General features: G+C 44.0%; 2 protein-coding genes across 5 annotated transcripts; one reads left to right on the forward strand and one right to left on the reverse strand.

Moving 5' to 3' along the window:
* The first annotated feature begins 7,770 nt into the window (after nucleotides 1-7,770).
* Nucleotides 7,771-17,687, forward strand: g3bp2a (G3BP stress granule assembly factor 2a). Of its 4 annotated transcripts, none has more exons than XM_064926528.1 (13): nucleotides 7,771-7,924; nucleotides 9,629-9,747; nucleotides 9,859-9,940; nucleotides 10,183-10,368; nucleotides 10,700-10,790; nucleotides 10,900-11,005; nucleotides 12,138-12,318; nucleotides 12,569-12,670; nucleotides 12,764-12,869; nucleotides 13,035-13,094; nucleotides 13,190-13,318; nucleotides 13,542-13,669; nucleotides 14,314-17,687. In XM_064926528.1, the coding sequence occupies exons 2-13, from the start codon at nucleotides 9,653-9,655 to the stop codon at nucleotides 14,596-14,598; spliced, it is 1,551 nt and encodes a 516-aa protein (XP_064782600.1). In that variant the 5' UTR covers nucleotides 7,771-7,924; nucleotides 9,629-9,652; the 3' UTR covers nucleotides 14,599-17,687. The 4 variants fall into 4 exon arrangements, with proteins under 4 accessions (XP_064782600.1, XP_064782603.1, XP_064782602.1 ...); XM_064926531.1 differs by having other exon boundaries at nucleotides 10,183-10,356; XM_064926530.1 differs by having other exon boundaries at nucleotides 7,772-7,924; nucleotides 13,542-13,660.
* A 1,183-nt stretch (nucleotides 17,688-18,870) lies between these two features.
* On the reverse strand, nucleotides 18,871-20,400 carry LOC135507032 (uncharacterized). The gene is made up of 3 exons (XM_064926533.1): nucleotides 20,307-20,400; nucleotides 19,873-19,977; nucleotides 18,871-19,655 (listed from the first exon to the last, which is right to left on the reverse strand). The coding sequence occupies exons 1-3, from the start codon at nucleotides 20,371-20,373 to the stop codon at nucleotides 19,177-19,179; spliced, it is 651 nt and encodes a 216-aa protein (XP_064782605.1). The 5' UTR covers nucleotides 20,374-20,400; the 3' UTR covers nucleotides 18,871-19,176.
* Between the last annotated feature and the right edge of the window lie 96 nt (nucleotides 20,401-20,496).

The raw sequence follows: 20,496 nt of genomic DNA on the forward strand, positions 1-20,496 counted from the left end.
CCTTTACTCACTGTTGTGTTATTCATGTCCATTAGATGGCGCTCATTCTCCAATTTTGATTTAAATCACCCACCGGCTCAATTCACAAGGGAGTTAACTCAAGGTAGTTACGTCAAGGTAACAATCACTGTTCAAGAAAGTACTCTTTTTTATATATAACTTATAACAAACGCACAGTATACCTTCGTTGTTCTTCACCCTTTACATTGTTTGCTCAAGGACTGATAACTATACACCCACTGCTGTTAACAACATTGCTGTACTTTACAATAGCTGAATTGGATTGATAGTTCCTTGACTGAGTGAATCATCATGACTCTCAGAACAAGTCTCTACAGTTTAGATAAGGAGAGAACAGCTGTGGGGGAACCGCCAGCCTGATACAGTAATGTAGCCTGTACAGATGGTATGCTGATGGAATTCAGGGTTGGGTAGGTTACTTTCTAAATGTAATCCTTTACAGTTACTGGTTACCTGTCCAAAATTGTAATCAGTAACATAACTTTTGGATGACCCAAATTCAGTATAATCTGATTACTTTCAGTTACTTAGGTGGAATTAGAGGAAGACAAGAAATATCCATCAAATGCATTTGGTGTGTCATCAGAGTGGTCTCTGGCGTGTGGTCAGACTCGTTCAGGTGGAGCAAACTTAACTTCGCAAACATCCTTTCTGAATTTGAAAGTTATCTGATTATAATACTTTTTGCTGGTAATTTAACTGATTACACTTACAGTTTTGTTGTAATAAAATTACTCCCTAACCCTGTGTGTGACGATAACTAAGCAATATGTTATCCTTTGTTGGGTACTTGAATCATATTCAGTAGCAAGTAACAACATCAATAGGATATGGTTAGTAGTGGTATATCTGATCAAGTTTTTTGGTGAAATCACTTAATCAATTACAACTTTATTTTAAAAAATGGCGGCGAAACAACCAAAGTCCTGGCAAACATTTTACTTTTGTAACACTGTCCCGCTTCAAAACAAACAAAATAATTAAAAATATGATGTAATATTTCCATATTATAGCTAAAACAAGGCCACTGGCACACTCTAAATAAATTTCACAATAGGCTCTGTGCTGTATCACAAAGCACTGGCATGAGAGGGTTGTTTAATTAGCATGTATCAGCCTTCATGATAGATTTCCATGGGAAAGAGACTTCAGATCATTTTGCAGGCATGGATGTCAACCGTGCTGTCCGTGTTCTATCTGCAGTGACTATCCTCGTGATGTTATCTGATGACAAAGACGGTAGGTATCATCAATATAGAGTTGGCTGTAACTATTTACGAATTGTGTTTTTTTTCTCAGAGACTTTGTACCATGTGTTCTAAAGTAAACCTTTGTATGGGTTATTTTTGCATTTATCAAGCTTTGTGATGTCATGATGCATTCTTCACAGAATCAACTCTTTCTTTCTACAATCTATCCCTAATGGTGATGAGATCTAATTAGAAACAAGCATACCATGTTACATAACTGCCTCTTGCAACACTGTATAAGTCCCAAATGTCACTCTATTCCCTTGTGTACTGTTTTAGACCAGGGCCAATAGGGCACTGGTCAAAAGTAGTGGACTATATATGGAATAGAATGTCTATTGGGACGCACACATTGTGTGTAATGTCAAGAGACCTTTTCATATGATGTCATGCCATTAGGTTATCAAAAACATTATAGGTGAGTTGTTCATTGCCTTCAGTCAGAACGAACAAAGAACAAGCATTCCTTTCCTTGGATCAAAACATGATCATTTTTATCCTCGACAGGCAAAGGTGTTACAATCAGCCGCAAATACACTTCATGACCAAAAGTATGCTTGTCGAACATCTCATTACAAAATCATGGGCATTAATATGGAGTTGGACCCCCTTTGGTGCTATAACAGCCTCCACTCTTCTGGGAAGGCTTTCCACTAGATGTTGGAACATTGCTGTGGGGACTTTTCTATTCCATTCAGCCACAAGTGAGATTGGGCAATGATACTGGGTGATTAGGTCTGGCTTGCAGTCAACGCTCCAATTCATCCCAAAGGTGTTCGATGCGGTTGAGGTCAGAGCTCTGTGCAGGCCAGTCAAATTCTTCCACATCGATCTCGACAAACCATTTCTGTATGGAACATGCTTTGTGCACAGGAAAGGGCCTCCCCCAAACTGTTGCCACAATGTTGGAAGCACAGAATCGTCTAAAATATTATTGTATGCTGTAGCGTTAAGATTTCCCTTCACTGGAACTAAGGGGCCTAGCACGAACCATGAAAAACCTCCACCAAACTTTCAAATCAAATCAAATTGTATTGGTCACATACACGCATTTGGCAGATGTTATTGCGGGTGTAGCGAAATGCCTGTGCTTCTAGTTCTGATAGTGCAGAAATATCTAACAAGTAATATCTAACAATTTCACAATATATACCCAATACACACAAATCTAAGTAAAGGAATGGAATTAAGAATATATAAATATATGGACGAGCAATGTCAGAGCAGCATAGACTGAGATGCAGTAGAATAGTATAGAATAAAGTATATACATATGAGATTGGTAATGCAAAATATGTTAAAATTATTAAAGTGACATTATTAGAGTGACTAGTGTTCCATTTATTAAAGTGACCAATGATTTTAAGTCTGTGTATATAGGCAGCAGCCTCTCTGTGCTAGTGATGGCTATATAACAGCCTGAAGGCCTTGAGATAGAAGCTGTTTTTCAGTCTCTCGGTCCCAGCTTTGATGCACCTGTACTGACCTCGCCTTCTTGATGATAACGGGGTCTACAGGCAGTGGTTAGGGTGGTTGTTGTTGTCTTTTAAATTGTCACTATGCATTTGGGCAGGTAGCGTTCTCCTGGCATCCGCCAAACCCAGATTAGTTTGTCGGACTGCCAGATGGTGAAGAGTGATTCATTACTCCAGAGAACGTGTTTCCACTGCTCCAGAGTCCAATGGTCGCCGAGCTTTACACTTCTCCAGCCAACTTTTGGCATTGCGCATGGTGATCTTAGGCTTGTGTGCGGCTGCTCGGCCATGGAAACCCATTTCATGAAGCTCCCAACGAACAGTTCTTGTGCTAATATTGCTTCCAGAGGCAATTTGGAACTTGGTAGTGAGTGTTGCAACCGAGGACAGACGATTTTTACACGCTACACACTTCAACACTCGGCGGTTCTGTACTGTGAGCTTGTGTGGCCTATCACTTCACTGCTGAGCCGTTGTTGCATCTAGACTTTTCCACTTCACAATAACTGCACTTACCGCTGACCGGGGCAACTCTAGCAGTGCAGAAAGTTTACAAATGACTTGTTGGAAACATAGTAATAGCATCCTATGACGTTGCCACGTTGAAAGTCTCTGAGCTCTTCAGTAAGGCCATTTTATTGCCAATGTTTGTCTATGGAAACTGCATGTCTGGGTGCTCGATTTTATACACCTGTCAGCAATAGGTGTAGTTGAAATAGCTAAATCCACTAATTTTAAGGGATGTCCACATACTTTTGTATATAATGTGTATTTTCACGTATCTTCATTATTATCATCATCATAAATGGTCATCCATTTCTTATTCTTAACAGGTAAAGGTGTTACAAACTGTCACAAATATTTCTGCAGTGAGTATTTTCATTATCATCATCATAAATGGCCATTCATTTATTGTTGACTGTACAGTTTGTGTTTCAATAATAATGTAATAAACATTGTACTTTTAGTGGGCAATTCTGAACGTGAACAATTGATCCATTCCATTCTATTTTGGTTCCTAGAGCTCCAGAAGCAATCTGAGGACGTCTGGTTCCTTGAAGGCTATCAGGTCACCCCGAGGGACGAGGAGAGGGGAGATGGGTGTAAGGAGTTCCAGCTAACCCCTCCACTCCCCCTCCCAGACCACCACATCCTTCCCCCCTGGTGTAGCTCTCCTTTCCACTGGGGCATATTTTGTGTACCCCATGGTGGTCGATGTGGCTGGGAAGAAAATCTATTCGCCTGCCAAGTTCCCAGATATAAGAGAGGTATAGCAGGACACACAGGTACAAGTCGTGCCCATGCCTGCTGGGAGCAATGTGCAGCAGTCTGATAACCTGACAAGGCCTGGGTCCAACCAGTCCTGGTCATCCCTCAGTACTCTTCACACCCTCCTGAGAGAGGGGAAGGGGAGCTATGCCCCACCTGTAGTGGTGGTGATCTAGGGTGTGTATACAATACTAAAAGCTGTTAACTCTGCCAATGATGTCAAAGTGATGCTCAGTCTGTACCCATGTTTAAACGGTTCGTCCTGACCACCTGACCACTCTGCCTGCCCCTGAGCCTGCCTGCCGTCCTGTAACTTTTCCCCACCTCAGGATTACCGACCTCTGCCTGACCTGACCCTGATCCTGCCTGCCGTCCTGTACCTTTGCCCCGTTGCTGTATAAACATTGTTACTTCTGAGGGCTTTCACCTGGGCTACTGCTGTGTGGGAACAACAGCCGGCCATATGCGCTGGTCTGGAGGGGTTTGTGGGGGAAGTGAGGAAGGTCTTTGATGCCCCGTTCTCCTTTTAGACGCTACGCTGGTGTCCGAGCTGAACATCCCCACTCAGCCCCTCTCCATTCCCATGGACGTTAGAGCACTGGACGGTCGCTCTATAGGCAGAGTCACCCAAAACACCACTCCCATCAACCTACGGGTGTCAGGAAATCACAGCGAGACTATCCAGTTCCTGCTCATCAAGTCGCCTCTGATTCCAGTGGTATTGGGATTCTCCTGGCTCGAACAACACAATCCCCCCATGAACTGGTCTACTGGTGCCATCATGGGCTGGAGCCTGTTCTGCCACGGCCATTTCCTGAAGTCTGCACAACCTGCCCCGGGACGTCTTCCTGGGGGCTCGGAATGTGCCCTGGATCTCTCCGCCATTCCAGCGGAGTACCAGGACCTCCGGGTTGGTGTTCAGCAAGGCCCGGGCCATGTCGCTTCCACCGCACCGACCCTATGACTGTGGGATTGACCTTCCCCCTACCACCACGCCGTCCCGGGAACGTCTGTGCTCTCTGGCGGGACCGGAGACCAAGGCTATTGATACCTACATTGGGGACTCCCTAGCTGCTGGATTTATTTGTCCCTCTTCCTCCCCGCTGGCGCGGGGTTCTTCTTCGTGGAGAAAAAGGATAAGACACTGCACCCGTGCATTGACTACTGGGGACTCAATGACATTATGGTTAAGGACCGCTATCACTCATCTCCTCGGCCCTCGAGCCGCTCCAGGGGGCCATTGTATATTCCATGCTGGATCGACAGAACGTCTACCACCTGGTGCGGATACGAGAGGGGGACGAGTGGAAGACCGCCCTCAACAGGGCCAGTGGTCACTACGAGTATCTGGTCATGTCCTTTGGCCTCACCAACTCCCCTGCTGTGTTCCAGGCTCTGGTGAACGATGTTCTCCGCGACATGTTTAAACGGTTCGTCTTCATCTACATTGATGACATCCTCGTCTTCTCCCGCTCCCCTCAAGAACACATGCTCCACGTCCGGCAGGTCCTTCAACTTCTTCTGGAGAATCAGCTGTTTGTGAAGGCGGAGAAGTGCAGGTTCCATCGCTCCACCATCCCTTTTGTGGATGACATCATGTCTGCTGGGAGTGTCCAGATGAATCCTGGGAAGGTGAGAGCAGTGATGGATTGGCCTCAGCCTACGTCCAGGGTGCAGTTTCAACGTTTTCTGGGGTTTTCCAACTTGTACTGTTGCTTTATCCGGGGTTACATCACCCTGGCTTCCCCCCTGTCAGCACTCACCTCGCCCAAGGTTCTGTTCACATAGTCTCCAGCTGCTGACCAGGCGTTCTGGGACCTCAAACATCGCTTCACCACAGCCCCTATCCTGGTTCATCCCATCACCCATCCCCCATCCCGCCCTGCCCTTGACCTCAAGCTACATCCCTGCACCTTCTTCTCCCATAGCCTCAACGCCATGGAAAGGAACTACGATGTGGGGAATCGTGAGCTTCTCGTGGTGAAGATGGCGTTGGAGGAATGGAGGCACTGGCTGGAGGGGGTGGAACAATTGTGTGGACTGACCACAAGAACCTGGAGTATCTCCGCACTGCCAAGCGCCTCAACTCCAGGCAAGCCAGATGGGCCCTGCGGTTCACATGGTTCAACTTCTCCCTCTCAAACCAGCCAGGATCCAAGAATGTCAAGCCAGATGCACTGTCCCACCGCTATAGCCCCACGACTACTACCCCGGAACCCGAGACCATCCTTCCCACTTCGTGCCTGGCGAGGGCACTCGGCAGCGGGTCAATAGGGAAGCAGGTTCGTGAGGTGCAGCGTTCCCAGCCTAACCCCGGGGGGCCCCTGATAACTGGATGTTCGTTCCTGATAGCGTCTGCTCCGCAGTCCTGGAGTGGGCCCACTCTCCAGGCTTGCCCTGGCCTTTGTGCGACAGCTCTTTTGGTGGCCTATTATGGTCCCTGACGTGTCCGCATTTGTCGCCGCTTGCACGGTGTGTGCACAGAACAAGACTCCTCGGCATGCTCCGACTGGCCTCCTCCAACCTCTGCCTGTCCCCTAAAAGGCACCTAAATGATTCTCAGACCATGAGAAACAACATTTTCTGATCAGATGAAACAAAGATTGAACTATTTGGCCTGAATGCCAAGTGTCACATCTGGAGGAAACCTGGCACCATCTCTACGGTGAAGCATGGTGGTGGCACCATGATGGGATGTTTTTCAGCAGCAGGGACTCGGAGACTAGTCAGGATCAAGGTATTGATGAACAGAGAGATCCTTGATGAAAACCTACTCCAGAACGCTCAGGACCTCAGACTGTGGCGAAGGTTCACCTTCCAACAGGACAACAATCTCAAACACACAGCCAAGGCAATGCAGGAGTGGCTTCGGGACAAGTCTCTGAATGTCCTTGAGTGGCCCAACCAGAGCCCGGACTTGAACGCGATCAAACGTCTCTGGAGAGACCTGAAAATAGCTCCCCATCCAAACTGAGAGAGCTTGAGAGGAGAATCTGCAGAGGAGAATGGGAGAAGCTCCCCAAATACAGGTGTGCCAAGCTTGAGGCATCATACCCAAGAAGACTTAAGGCTGTAATCGCTGCCAAAGGCGCTTCAACAAAGTACTGGGTAAAGGGTCTGAATACTTATGTAAATAGACATTTCAGTCAAAACCTGTTTTTGCTTTCTCATTATGGGGTATTGTGTGTAAATTGATGAGAAGAAGAAAAAAAAAACAATTTAATACATTTTAGAATAAGGCTGTAACGTAACAAAATGTGGAAAAAGTCAAGAGGTCTGAATACTCTCCGAATGCACTGTAGGTGTGTCTCCTGATACTGGCAGGCATATGATAGACTTGTTTCTGTGGCTCTAGGTTTCCTCCAGTTTTTGTATTCAAAAGTATTAATTGTAGCCTTCAAGTTATCTGCTGTCTGTCAGGAATAAAACATATAACATCCTCATGAATTACAGATTGCTCAATTTTGTAGTGTATAGAACATACTATATTTACATTATTTTCTTGGTAAATATGTTTTAAGTCACAATGAATCTCTTTTTAACTGTTGGCTGATAATGAATATTATATTACGAGTTATGACAAAATAAACCCGTTGTGACGTCATAACGTCTGGATTTTTAGGCAGGAAGGCAGGCGGGAAAATACACCAAATCACGTCACAATTGATGTTGTCCAGTGTAAAAATATCATTGGCTCCTCCACTGTCACGGGGGTTCCCTCCCTAGATTGCAGGGGTTAGACAATAAATTTGAAGTCTATCGCTTTAAATTCCAATCTCTGATACAGCAGAGATCATAAAGTCTTTCAGTAGAGGGAGAGAAATATTATAAATTACACCTGAAATATTCTGCATATTTCAGAGTATAGTCATTTAATCACTGTGTTCAATTAGATAGGTATTTCAAAAGGTAAGTTACCTTTTTTAATTAAAAAAAATCGATAATCTGTCTAACGATAACATTTTATTAATGGCTCGCTACTGTAGTTGTTCTCGGGAAAAAGTTAACATTTGAGTTAGTGAAGGTCTTTGTTGGCTGACTGTACAGTATGTGTCTAATTTCATGTCGACAATTTGAGCTAAAATGGAATAAACAGGCTTGGTATCATGTGATGCTAAACCCCGAATTTGACCGAGTTCAATTTTATTTTTCTCATTAACTAACTAGCTATAGCTAAAAAATACCTAGCCAGTCGGCCTTTGTATTATGTGCAATGCTAACACGAGCACTGGTGTCGACACTATTGCTTGCTAACCAGCTCTGTTCAAGAAAACCCTGCCTGCCGGTGCCAGGATTTAGGCACTTGCACGAACGTGTTAACCGGTCAGACTAGACCAATGTGTATTGACTAGTTACAAAGTGATTGTTGCTAGCTGTTCAACGTTTCTAATTCATGAAATTGAGCCACATGACTTTGCATCATTAAAGTGTTGATGCATGTTAATACACGAAGGAAAACTGATAGGGGTAAACAAAGTTGTCAAGACAAGGTAGCTTGAGAAAAAGCAACGACGCCACAAATCTAGCTTAGCGCCATTAGCTGCCTAACGTTAGCAAATGTACTCGTTTCACTATCATTTAAATTAGCTACCGGTACGGACTTTTCTGTGCATTTTGTTGATTAAAATGTATACTTAAATTACATTAGAATGTTGGGGGTAATGCTATTTATCAATGCACGCAGTGTTAACGTGTTGGCTAACTAGGAGCTAGCTAACTAGTTTTCCCAAATTAGCCTAGCACCAATCTAGTAGGAAGCCAGCGTTTGCTAGCTAATCCTCGTTTACCTTACAAGTATGCTGCCCTAACTAGTTTGCTAAATACACTTCCAAATAAGACGAGGCCTCTTTCAAAGCATTTGGAGTTGGTCTACAATTTCTAGCAACATGTGTTATGTCTGGTATCAAGGCCAGGGAAATGATTCGACGATGCCACACAAAAATAGACATCCAGCTACGACGGAGGCTGTACCAGGTCGTGGGAGGCCTTCCGCAGTTTCCGTCACAATAGGCCTGGCTACTATCAAACAAATTAATTTAACATTAACCTAATTTGTTCATTTGATTAGTAACATGTTCAGGCAATCTCTCAACTCTTCTGACAACGTCTCGTTGAAGTCGACCTATGCTTTGTACCCCTCTTTTGTGTCCGGGTGGATAAACGTGATGGCGCAGTTGCACGCTAGTGTGTGCTATCAAAGTAGGTAGTTAGCTAGCAACGATAAATATGTATCATTTTAAAATGTGAACACGAACAACATGGTGCATTGTCGTTTTAAAAATCAGTTGAACGCATCGACTTTGTCTTCATATTCTCAACTAATTTCAAAACTAGAAAGCACCGTCTAAATAACCAGTTTCTGTACATAATTTTTTATTAGCTCAAATTTGCATTCAAATATCATTCATGAACGATTCATAAGTTGCTCAGTTTTCCATTGGTCTCATTCTGGTATTAACGTTGATATTGTACATGTTGCCTCAATTATGTCCAATAAGAATGAGTTGTCATGACTTTATTTTCCTTCTGCAATGCTGACCTGCATGTTCTTAGGTCACTTAAAAGTATTACTTCATATCAAGATTAAAATGTTTTGTTAATGTTCTGTTTCAGCACTTGATATTGATTACCAAAGAAATGGTGATGGAGAAGCCAAGTCCCCTGCTTGTAGGGCGGGAGTTTGTGAGGCAGTATTACACACTCTTAAACAAAGCACCCGATTTCCTGCACAGGTACTGACCCATTTGTCTAGATTGAATAGCCCACAGTATGTGATAACCTTCCATTGCTTTATGTAGACCTGTGCCAGCAGGACTTTAAATGTCTCTGCTTTGTCATGACAGGTTCTATGGAAGGAACTCCTCCTATGTTCATGGCGGACTTGACTCCAACGGGAAGCTTGCAGAAGCAGTGTATGGCCAAGCAGTAAGTGTCAATAACCTTAATCAAAGATCCAGATGACAACTACCTGTTTTGAAAAATATAACACAGTCAAGAGTCTTCACTCGGGATGCTTTTCATGCAAATCTCAAACAATTTAGATGTTCAAATATTTTTTAATAACCTTCCAAGTGCTGTGATGTAGTAATGCAGTAAATTTGATTATATTATAAACCACTCCTGGCCTTGTGATTTACTTCTAACTGTACTTCCTTCACCCTACCCAGGAAATCCACAAGAAGGTCCTGTCCCTGCAGTTCCAAGAATGCCACACGAAGATCAGACACGTGGACGCCCATGCCACGCTGACTGACGGTGTTGTGGTCCAGGTGCTGGGTGAGCTTTCCAACAACGGCCAGCCGATGAGGAAGTTCATGCAGACCTTTGTGCTCGCTCCAGAGGTGCGTAGTACGGTAGGCTAAAGGGCGGGGCTCACTGCACACACTTTACTAAGCATAGGGTAGTTGTCATATTTTAATTGTCACTCACTGGGAATTTTGGATTGTGTTCAGCAGTCATGAAATGGTAGAATGAATTGAAGTGGAGTGACTACCTGCGTTGTGTTCAGAAGGGCTCAATGTTCAGGAAGTACCTCCCTGATTCACTGTTTCAAAACATTTCATGTCCACTGAAAACAACTGCACTTTTTCTTAGATTATGTAGCTCCTCAACTATGAGGGGAAAAGCACATTTTGTCAGCTAGTGCAGCACAAATAATAATAGCTTGTCTGGCTATTTCCACAGGGCTCCGTGGCAAACAAGTTCTACGTACACAACGACATTTTCCGCTATGAGGATGAGGTTTTCGGCGACTCTGAGGCTGAACTTGATGAGGGTAAGAAATTCCGCACTTTGTCCAGTTAAATTATCTTCAATGTTGACTTTGGATGTCAATTTGTTTATATGGTCTGTATACTTTGTTTTGTTAATCAATGATGCCTCAGAATCTGAAGAGGAGGTTGAGGAGGAGCAGGAGGAGAGACAGCCGTCCCCAGAGCCACTCCAGGACAGTCCTAACAGCACTACCTACTACGAGCCTCACCCTGTCATGTAAGTCTATGCCATGGAGACCACCATGTCAGTTTGACAATGATGGTTAGATCAATGGCGACTAGATGTACTTAATGTTCTGTTTTAGAGAAATTGCATTTATGTACAGGATGTGCACGGTATTAAAAAAACAACAATAAGTAAACATGGCATACAGTTGGTATGTACACTCACCGGACAGTTTATTTGGTACACCCATCTAGTACCGGGTCGAACCTGCTCTTTGCCTTCAGAACAGACAGAATTGTTTGGGGCGTTCTGCACGGTAGCGGAAACATTCCACAGGGATGTTGGTACATGCTGACGGCGACGGCCTCACGCAGTTGCTGTGGATGTTCACAGCATGAATGTACTGCCGTCTAGCCCATTCCAGATGGTCTGTTGGGTTGAGGCCTGGGGACTGCGCAGGTCACTCAAGTAAATTAAACTCTGTCATGCTCCAGGTGCTGTTTTTCCACTCCTTGATTGTCCAATCTTGGTGACCATGTGTCCACGAGCGGCATTTAGTTTTTACCTGAATGGTGTGGAACCCGGTGTGGTTGTCTGCTGCAATAGCCCATCTATGACAAGGATCAACAAGATGCTGTTCTGCACACCACTGTTGTACTGCGCTGTTATTGATCTAATTGTAGCCCGCCTGTTAGCTTGCACGATTCTTTCCATTCTCATTCTACCTCTCATCAACGAGCTGTTTTCGCCCACACGACTGCCGCTGACTGGGTGTATTTTTTTTTTCTTCTGTTTGTCGCACCGTTCTTGGTTTACTCCAGACATTGTCGTGTGGGAAAATCCGGCGGCCAGTTTCTGAGATACTGGGCCTGGCATCAATGATCATACCACGCGCAGTCTTAAGTCACTCGTTTTGCCCATTCAATTGAATAGTAACTGGATGCCTGTCTGCCTGCTTTATCTAGCAGGCCACATGACTCACTGTCTGTCTGTAGGAGCGGTCCATTTTCATGAACGGTGTGGGGTGCCAAATAAACTGGCCAGTGAGTGTACAGTTGCATCATATTTGTGTCAAGAAGAAATGTGACCGAATCCAATCATATTGAGCTTGTATCTGAGTTTATAAAAAGGTACATCTAGGCAAACGGCTGTAGAAAACTTGACTGATTTCTGCTTCATTTAGCAATGGTGTTGAGGAGCCCATGGAGGAGCCGGCTCCAGAGCCTGAGCCCGAGCCTGAACCGGAGCCCGAGGTAGAGGAGCTGAAGCCTGACGTGGAGGAGAAGGTGATGGAGGAGCTGGAGGAGAAGGCCCCCTCCCCGGTCCCAGTAGAGTCCCCACCCAGCACGCAGGAGGCCCCCAAGGTTGGTCCACTTTCCTGGTACAACAGTGCTATGACCATTTATAACATCACAATAACATGCAGGTTGCATCTGAAATCACACTGCTGTTCTATATAGATCGCTGGTCAAAAGTTCACTATAGAAGGAATAGGGTGCCATTTCAGAAGTAGCACTATTGCACGGATTACTGTCAAGATATGTGCCTTTCAAAATCATATTGTACTGTGTTCTACTGATTGGCACGGTTGAATTCTGACTGAATTCCTGGCAGACCTTCTCCTGGGCCTCGGTGACCAGTAAAAACCTGCCTCCTAGCGGTACAGGACCCTCCTCTGGAATTCCCCCCCATGTTGTTAAAGCACCAAGCTCACAGGTAACCCCTGACCCCGTGTCTTGTGTGTGTCTGGGCTGAGTGTTGTCTGTGGTCAAGTAGGTCTCATCTCCTGTGTGTCGTGCTCCTTTACAGCCCAGAGCAGAGACCAAACTTGAGAGCCAGATGGCCCCTCTCCGGGGACCCCGGGACCAGCGCCCCCGCGACAGACCAGCCTTCGTACAGCGAGCATCCAGACCTGGTAAGCCCGGTGGGACCTAATGGCAATGTTTTTCTATAGACGCACTGTCTATACGCGCAATATGCTCTTGGTTCTGCTTAGTTCTCAACACGTCACGGGTGCCTACACTTCTGTTGTCTTTATTATTTACACATGGGTCAATGTGTGCACGTCTCTGTCACTTAGATGGTGTTGCACCTTCAGAATCACAAACTGGGAAACCCCACTTCAGTTTTGTCAACAAAGGTAATAAAGCTGTGACTTTATACTAAATGTGCTCTCTTCAGTGTTGGTACAGAGTGACGGTGCAGATGGTAGCTAATGACTTCTCCTGACTGCAGGTCGGGGCGAGGCGGACCCCGGTGAGATGGACAACAGGAGGATCATCCGGTACCCAGACAGCCACCAGCTCTTTGTGGGCAACCTCCCTCATGACATTGACGAGGCAGAGCTCAAGGACTTCTTCATGAGTAAGCACTCGTACACATGAATGGTTATTTAGCCATGCCATTTTCTGGTTGTTCAAAGTATCAATGGCATTTAAATCAATAGAATTGTGTGCGTTTGGAACAGTTTACATCTTCTAGCCTTTTGTTAAGGTGTAACTAACGCGGTAAACTCCAGGTGACGTAGCAGGAGAAGTGTGTATGATTTTTGGTATTTGGAATTGAAAACTAAAATGTCTTCCTTCAGCTTTTGGCAATGTAGTGGAGCTGAGGATCAACACCAAGGGAGTCGGAGGAAAGCTGCCCAACTTTGGCTTTGTGGTCTTTGACGACTCTGACCCTGTCCAGAGAATCCTGGGGGCGAAGGTAGGGGGGGCAAGTACTGACTTCATTATCCCCCTCATTCACACGGGTGTTTTGGTGGCACACGACTTGGTGTTGTAAGTCACTACCTATGGGTTTTCTGCACAGTATCCTGATCCTCTAGCCCGTTTTCCCTTTGTTTGAATCTCAGCTATAGGAGACTGAGTATTCAAGGTTTTACTGGCGCAAAATGGTGCTGTGGGGGTGCTGACTGGAAATTTGAAGCCCTCCCGTTGTCCGCAGAGACAACATTCAGTTTGGCTTATGCTATCTGAGTCTCAAACATTCTAACAAAATCAATGGGGTTCCCATTCTCTGACAAAAATACTCCTGAATGTATCATTTTTGGAATTTGATTCTCCCTGATTCTTATTTTTGGTGATTGTTGGTTCTCAAGGATCGTAATTTAAAGAATAATATTGGGGGCTCTTGTTTTAGCTTTCTGGACATAGGCGGCCTGAAAACACTTAGGCAGGCCTCTTCCTAAGACTTTTCTATGCAGGAAAACTACAAACACAATCGATACAACCAAAGATGCAACAATAAGGTTTTATGGTGTGCAAACCAGTGAATGAGAAGGATCGTGAAAATGGTATTTTCTTAAGGTCCCTTAATCACCTGTCTGTCCTGTATTAACGGTCCCCTCTGTCCTGTAGCCCATCATGTTCCGTGGCGAGGTGCGCCTGAACGTAGAGGAGAAGAAGACCAGGGCGGTGCGTGAGCGGGAGGTCCGTGGTGGAGACGACCGTAGAGACATGGGGAGACGTGGCGACAGGGGGCCCGGCGGCCCACGAGGAGGCATGGTGGCCGGCAGCGGGATGATGCGTGACGGCAGGGGCCCCCCACCCAGGGGTGGCATGGGTGCTCCCAAGCCCGGCCTGGGTTCTGGAAGAGGAGCAGGAGGATCCGCCGAGGGCCGCTTCACCACCCAGCGCCGCTGATAGTGCCACCTGCAGTTCGGAAGTAGTACCACGTTCATCTTCTACCGTTCTCGTTAACGAAAAAATCTACATGTATAAACGTATATACTTTTGTTTGTTTATTTTCGTTTCGGTAAAAAAGTATTTTTGGCTTTGGAATGTGACAGACTGTCAACTATTTCTTCTTTGATGTGACAGACAAAAATGAGCAGACGTCAAATTTGCATTTTCGCTTTACTTAGCTGTGAGCTGAGCGTACTTTTCCAGTGTTGTCAAGAATTCACAAACATTAATTTGTAAATTTGAGGAAAAGCAACCAGGAGTAATCTGCATCGTTATAGGAGGAGGGACTGATAGACTTTTACCTACGATAATACAGCCCATCATTTGGAATAGAGATTATTACGCCTCGACTTACCAGGGCGCTACGTCACGAAACCCCTCTTAATGCACATTTTATATGTGGGAGTTCTCTGCCCGTTACTGTTGGAAAAGCATGAGGTGAATTTCCTGCTGTGGGGGGCTTGCATTTAGTTTTTTCCTTTTCAAAGGACACTGCTTAAAACAAATTGCATAATGCTCTCATCAATATGCACTAATGGGTACTTTTGTCATGTTACATTGACATCCTGGGATCGCAGCTGGTTGAGACATCTACTGTTGTCTCAAAGCTAAACGACGTGACAAGGCAGGCCTCCACTTCAGGCCTGTTTACTGTGACCAATATACTTCTCTCACATCTTTCATCTGCGAACCCATAACTATGCTTCAATTACTGCTGGAATACAACATACCAATCTACAGAATGATTATTTTCCTAAATGAATTTAATAAAAAGCTCCTGGACTTCACCAAATGGGGACATAAAAGGATGATCCACAGACACAACCCAAGCTGACCAATAGGAGAGTGGTGGTGATAATGTTCGGAGACTCGCTCCCTATTGTTTTTTCTTTTATTTTCATGCATTTTTTTTTTCTTCTCCCCTACCCTTGCCAGAACCGTGAAACTGGGGCTCCTCTTCTCCCTCCATTCCCCGTCAAGTGTACGGAGGAACATAATAAATGTACAGCAAAAATCATAGTTCACTGTATGATTTAATTCTCTCTTTTTTTTCAACTTGACTATAAAAGCATGATGGTGCCTTCTATTTCATCTTTCCAGTCTTACTAGTGAGTTGAGTTCGGGGTACCCGGTTTTGCTCCCAGCTCCAGTTGAACTACTCTACCTACTGAGGCCAGGAGAATTTGCAGTGTTCTTCACAGGATTATAATGTTTTTCTGGTGCACATTTCACTCTCCCATAAGTACTGTTGAACTACCTAAGATAATGTCCTGCAAGTTGTGCATTTGTTTATAGGATATGCTCTGGGGTTTTGAAGAGACTAGAGAGACAACGGGTGCCTGAAGTTTTAATGTTAAATGTCCCAGAGAATGCGTTATTAGGTTAAAGAAATGACTCATTGGAACATACTAGTCATGTGTGATTCTTGGTTAGTCAAGCAAATGGGATCAGTTGAAGAGTTTGCATCTGCAGTATTGACGAGCTGTTTGCTTAGTAACTGTAACGGACAGTGAAAATGAAATGCCCTCTTAAAGGAAAACGTATTGCACGGCTCAGACATGGGCTACTAGACGGTTCTCAATCGGTACGGTCAATTGGAGCAGCATGGGCTTTGTCTCAAACGGTGGCATAAGCCCTGGATCCAAGGGCATCCGACTGTTTCATCAACAACAAACATTTTTCGTTGGCAGCAATTTTTGTAAAATGGTCATCTTAGGTGTGGTTTAGCCTTAGTGCAAACTTTATCTGGGATGACACTCACTTTTTTAAATCCATTTATGCGTTCATATTTTTTTAAATGCTGATATTCAATGTGCTGTGTACCGATTTTTCTATATTTTTTTCCCCACTAAGGCAAAATAAGATTTCTATACCAGTACTCTGCCAGTGAAATGGGAAGTTTTCTTTTTGTGACTGTGAAAGGGAAGACCTCGGTTTCAACCTGGAATAGAATCGGGGAGGAGAAATGACAAATATTTTGCACTTCTTTTTTCTTATTACTGGTCTTCTTGCACTGAAACGGAAAGTTAAATCTGATGTAGCGCCTTTTCCAAAATGTCGTACTGAGGTCTTCCTTGTCAGGTGGTATTGCGCTATTTCTGAAATTTTCTGGGGACAATCTGTCACAGTAAAAACACTTTTCCCATCCTATCCCCTTTTCTGACATTGCTCTCATAATTAATTTTCTCGTGGCGTGGGCCAGCTTAAAAAGCCAGTCACACTGGTGGAAATGCATGTACCTTTTGGTTGGATTGGAGCGACGAGACGAACGAGCCGGTGTGTGTTATGGGAAAAGGACATTTTGAAATTGAGCCCCTTTCTCCAGGAACCCATTGTTGGTCACTGCAGAACTACATCCCACCCCATGTTTCCACGCCGGTGTGTGTTATGGGAAAAGGACATTTTGAAATTGAGCCCCTTTCTCCAGGAACCCATTGTTGGTCACTGCAGAACTACATCCCACCCCATGTTTCCACATATGGACAAGTTTCACAGTTGCCTATATACTCATAATGTGAGTTTCATATTATGGCTAAGGAAAGGGCACTTACTGCGATTTTACTTTTGCAATGGTCAACAAGGGTGTGGAGAGTCAGCCGAGTGGAATGCCATCATGCTTTCTGGCTAGTTTTCTGAAGTCAGTGCTTTAAAACACAGTGGTGTTAAAATGTTTATTGGGAGCAGATTTGTACTTTTTATTTTTTTTGCTCTGAAATTTCAGTGAAACCCCCATCTCTACCCCCAAGTTTCAAAGGACCCCCTAAAGCAAAGGCTGTAAACTTTTTCCACTGTTGAAAAATGCTGTAGAGTGGATTTAAATGTATATCATTCCAGTCCTCTTTTCAGTGGAATAGGATTTCCTTCCTGGCTTTAGCAAGTGTGGTACGCTAAGCAGTCAGTTGGTTGCCATCTTAATTTACTGTGTTTACCTTCTACTTGTTTGCTAGTAGAAACAAAAAAATGTGTTGCAGATGGAGCAAATTTGTTTTAGTTTTCCATTTTGAATGTGTTTGGACTTAACATACAATAAACTACTGATATCTGCACCAGTCATCACGGTTGTCATGTTTTAAGGGGCACAGCAGTCAACCAAATGTCGTAAAAGATGAAGTTGGAAATGCCCCAAGATGTTGGATCCTACTTGAGAATATTAACAAAGCCAGAAGTAACGTGGGTCTCGACTATAAAGAACAAAAACATAAACTCAACATGTGAAGTGTTGGTTTCATGAGCTGAAATAAAAGATCCCTGAAATGTTCCATGTGCACAAAAAGCTTATTTCTCTCAAATGTTGTGCACAAATTTCTTTACATTCCTGTCAGTGCGCATTTCTCCATCCACCTGACAGGTGTGGCATATCAAGAAGCTGATTAAACAGCATGGTCATTACACAGGTGCACCTTTTGCAGGGGACAATAAAAGGCCACTCTAAAATGTGCAGTTTTTTTACTGAACATAATACCACAGGTATCTCAAGTTTTGAGGGAGTGTCCAACTGGCATTCTGACTGCAGGAATGTCCACCAGAGCTGTTGCCAGATAATTGAATGTAAAATGTCTTTACCATAAACTGCCTCCAACGTTTCAGAGATTTTGCCAGTATGTCCAACCGGTCTCACAGACCATGTGTATCCACGCCAGCCCAGAACCTCCACATCCAGCTTCTTCACCTGGTTCCCCCATGGCTGCACCCCTGCCCAGTTGTGAAATCCATTGATTAGGCCTAATTAATTTGTTTGAATTGACTGATTTCCTTATATGAACTGTAACTTTGAAATTGTTGCATTTATATTTTTGTTCAATATAACCACAGCCACAGTCATAATTCTTGCTAAACCCCGCCTGTTTCTACAATTTCTCTTCTTAAAATGTTATTTCAAACCTAACCTTAACCACACTTCTAATTTCTAATGAAAGGAACGTTTCTTATTGGCAGTCGCCTTTTCTTTTTGACCTTCAGTTTGGTGCATAATGAACACCACCTCGTTCCAGCTCCTGTGGTAACTGCCTTGTGTTGATTGCAAAGGCAGCCGAGGTTGACCACAGGTCTGCGTATTTGTGACACAGGCATGATGCTCTCCGATAATGAATCCATGAATCATTGTTCATTCTGGCTTGATTAAAAGTTGCACTTGTCGAACCTGGCTTTCTTTGCAATGCAGGGTGTAATTTGTATTGTGCAAGCATCGTGATTCTGAAGGTAACATGTTAAACATATTCATTTAGTGTAATTAAATGGTTGAGCACTGCAGTCCAAAAAACTCAAAGACTGTTCATGAAAAGGAAATGGTTTATTTTTGTCATGTAAGCATATACACATGATGCTGTGAGTGATTAAAATATAAAAACGTGATGCTTATCAACACTTCCACATAGCAGATTCAGCGCACAATGACACTGATCATATCAGCCTCTGCCGATCTCTTGTCTGGGACAGTAATGGAGACTTAGCACCAGAAACTCTTAGCCATAGAAAGAGAATCTATAGAACGGACACCCCTATTCTATTTATAAATGGTCTTAGGAACCCGATACTTCAGTCACTCGAAGAATTCTCTTCAGATGAACCTCCATGCAAAGCCCGGACATAGGCTGAGAATACAGAGGGGGGCATGAGGTAGTTGGGCATACTTCCATAGCCTCTGGGAAACCAGCTCATGGGGTGGGGATGGCGTGCTGCAGCTTTCTGAGGGACAAAGAACATTGGTGGTGCAGGAGGGAAGCCTTTTATGTTGGGGGCACCAGGCCTGATGGGTAGGTATGGGACAACTAGACCCTGATGTTGAGGAGCTCCCTTTGCCTTTCTCTTGTTTTTGTTATTGTCCAGGTGTGGGCTGCTGGTGGTAACTGCGGTCGGGGTTGGTTGAGTCTGAACCTGAGGGGTTGGGAGGTCGTCCATGACTGATATGACGTTACATGGAAACTCGTCACGGTTGATGATGTCCATCTTAGTTGCATCGTTTGTGCTCAGCAGTGTGTGAATAACATCATGTTCAGATTGCCCAGAATGCTGCTCTGTGAAAAAAAAACATACGTGAGAAAGTTGTTTTTGTTGTCAATTATATAAATGCCACTGAGGATCGATATAAGAGATCAATCGTGTTTACTCAGTAGTCTTTAGCCTGGGATCCAAGCTGAATATCACACCATGTCACTGAAACAATAGTAATACTGATCAATATTCAGTTTGGATTCCAGGCTAGTCTGAATGTATTGATTTTTTTTTACTCACCTTGTCTGTCATATCTGTGCACCTCTCCTCTCCCCTTCTCCAGGTAGTCTCCCGTGGGAATTGCCCCCTGATCGGGCCAGGAAGTGGAAGTCTCATCGTTCCTCTCTGGATGACATTCAAGACATTGTGAAAGTGATGCTGACACAGATTAATTTTAGTTCTGGACTAAAAATAATTCTAAATAGAACATCTCCATAGAAAGTGCTTTTTAGTCCAGTACTAGGCTTAATCTGAAATCGCCCCCGAATGTCCTGATCATCACTATCATTTCAAATGGCAAAAACATATATATTTTCACTCCATTTCCTCAAAAAAATATGACACTACGTCATCATAGCATTCTGAAGAGATGATCTCTGATATTTCATGTTAGATATTTAAATCCCCAGAAATTAGATGATTTGTAAAAATAAAAAAAATAAAAAAATACTTACCTGCAGAAAATACCTGGAGAGTAAGAAGGAGAGAGAAAATCACTGCTTCTGTTAGTTTGACTTCCATTGTGAAAGGAACATGCTGCGATCTGTACCAGAGGCCTTTTAAGACAAGGATTGGATCTGTCTGTCTCAGCGCCCTCTATAATTACTTTGATATTTCTGCACATTTTGATTTTTTTTATCCAGG

The sequence above is a fragment of the Oncorhynchus masou genome, chromosome 20, assembly GCF_036934945.1.
Source record: "Oncorhynchus masou masou isolate Uvic2021 chromosome 20, UVic_Omas_1.1, whole genome shotgun sequence".
NCBI lineage: Eukaryota > Metazoa > Chordata > Actinopteri > Salmoniformes > Salmonidae > Oncorhynchus > Oncorhynchus masou.

Bases quoted from the DNA above. Each gene is read 5' to 3' on its own strand.
- g3bp2a (XM_064926528.1), top strand. From the start codon at position 9,653: ATGGTGATGGAGAAGCCAAGTCCCCTGCTTGTAGGGCGGGAGTTTGTG. The intron at 9,941-10,182 runs GTAAGTGTCAAT...CACCCTACCCAG, and splicing joins AAGCAGTGTATGGCCAAGCA to GAAATCCACAAGAAGGTCCT. The intron at 13,319-13,541 runs GTAAGCACTCGT...GTCTTCCTTCAG, and splicing joins GCTCAAGGACTTCTTCATGA to CTTTTGGCAATGTAGTGGAG.
- LOC135507032 (XM_064926533.1), bottom strand. From the start codon at position 20,373: ATGGAAGTCAAACTAACAGAAGCAGTGATTTTCTCTCTCCTTCTTACT. The intron at 19,978-20,306 runs GTAAGTATTTTT...AATGTCATCCAG, and splicing joins TCTCCAGGTATTTTCTGCAG to AGAGGAACGATGAGACTTCC. The intron at 19,656-19,872 runs GTGAGTAAAAAA...TTTTTTTCACAG, and splicing joins GCACAGATATGACAGACAAG to AGCAGCATTCTGGGCAATCT.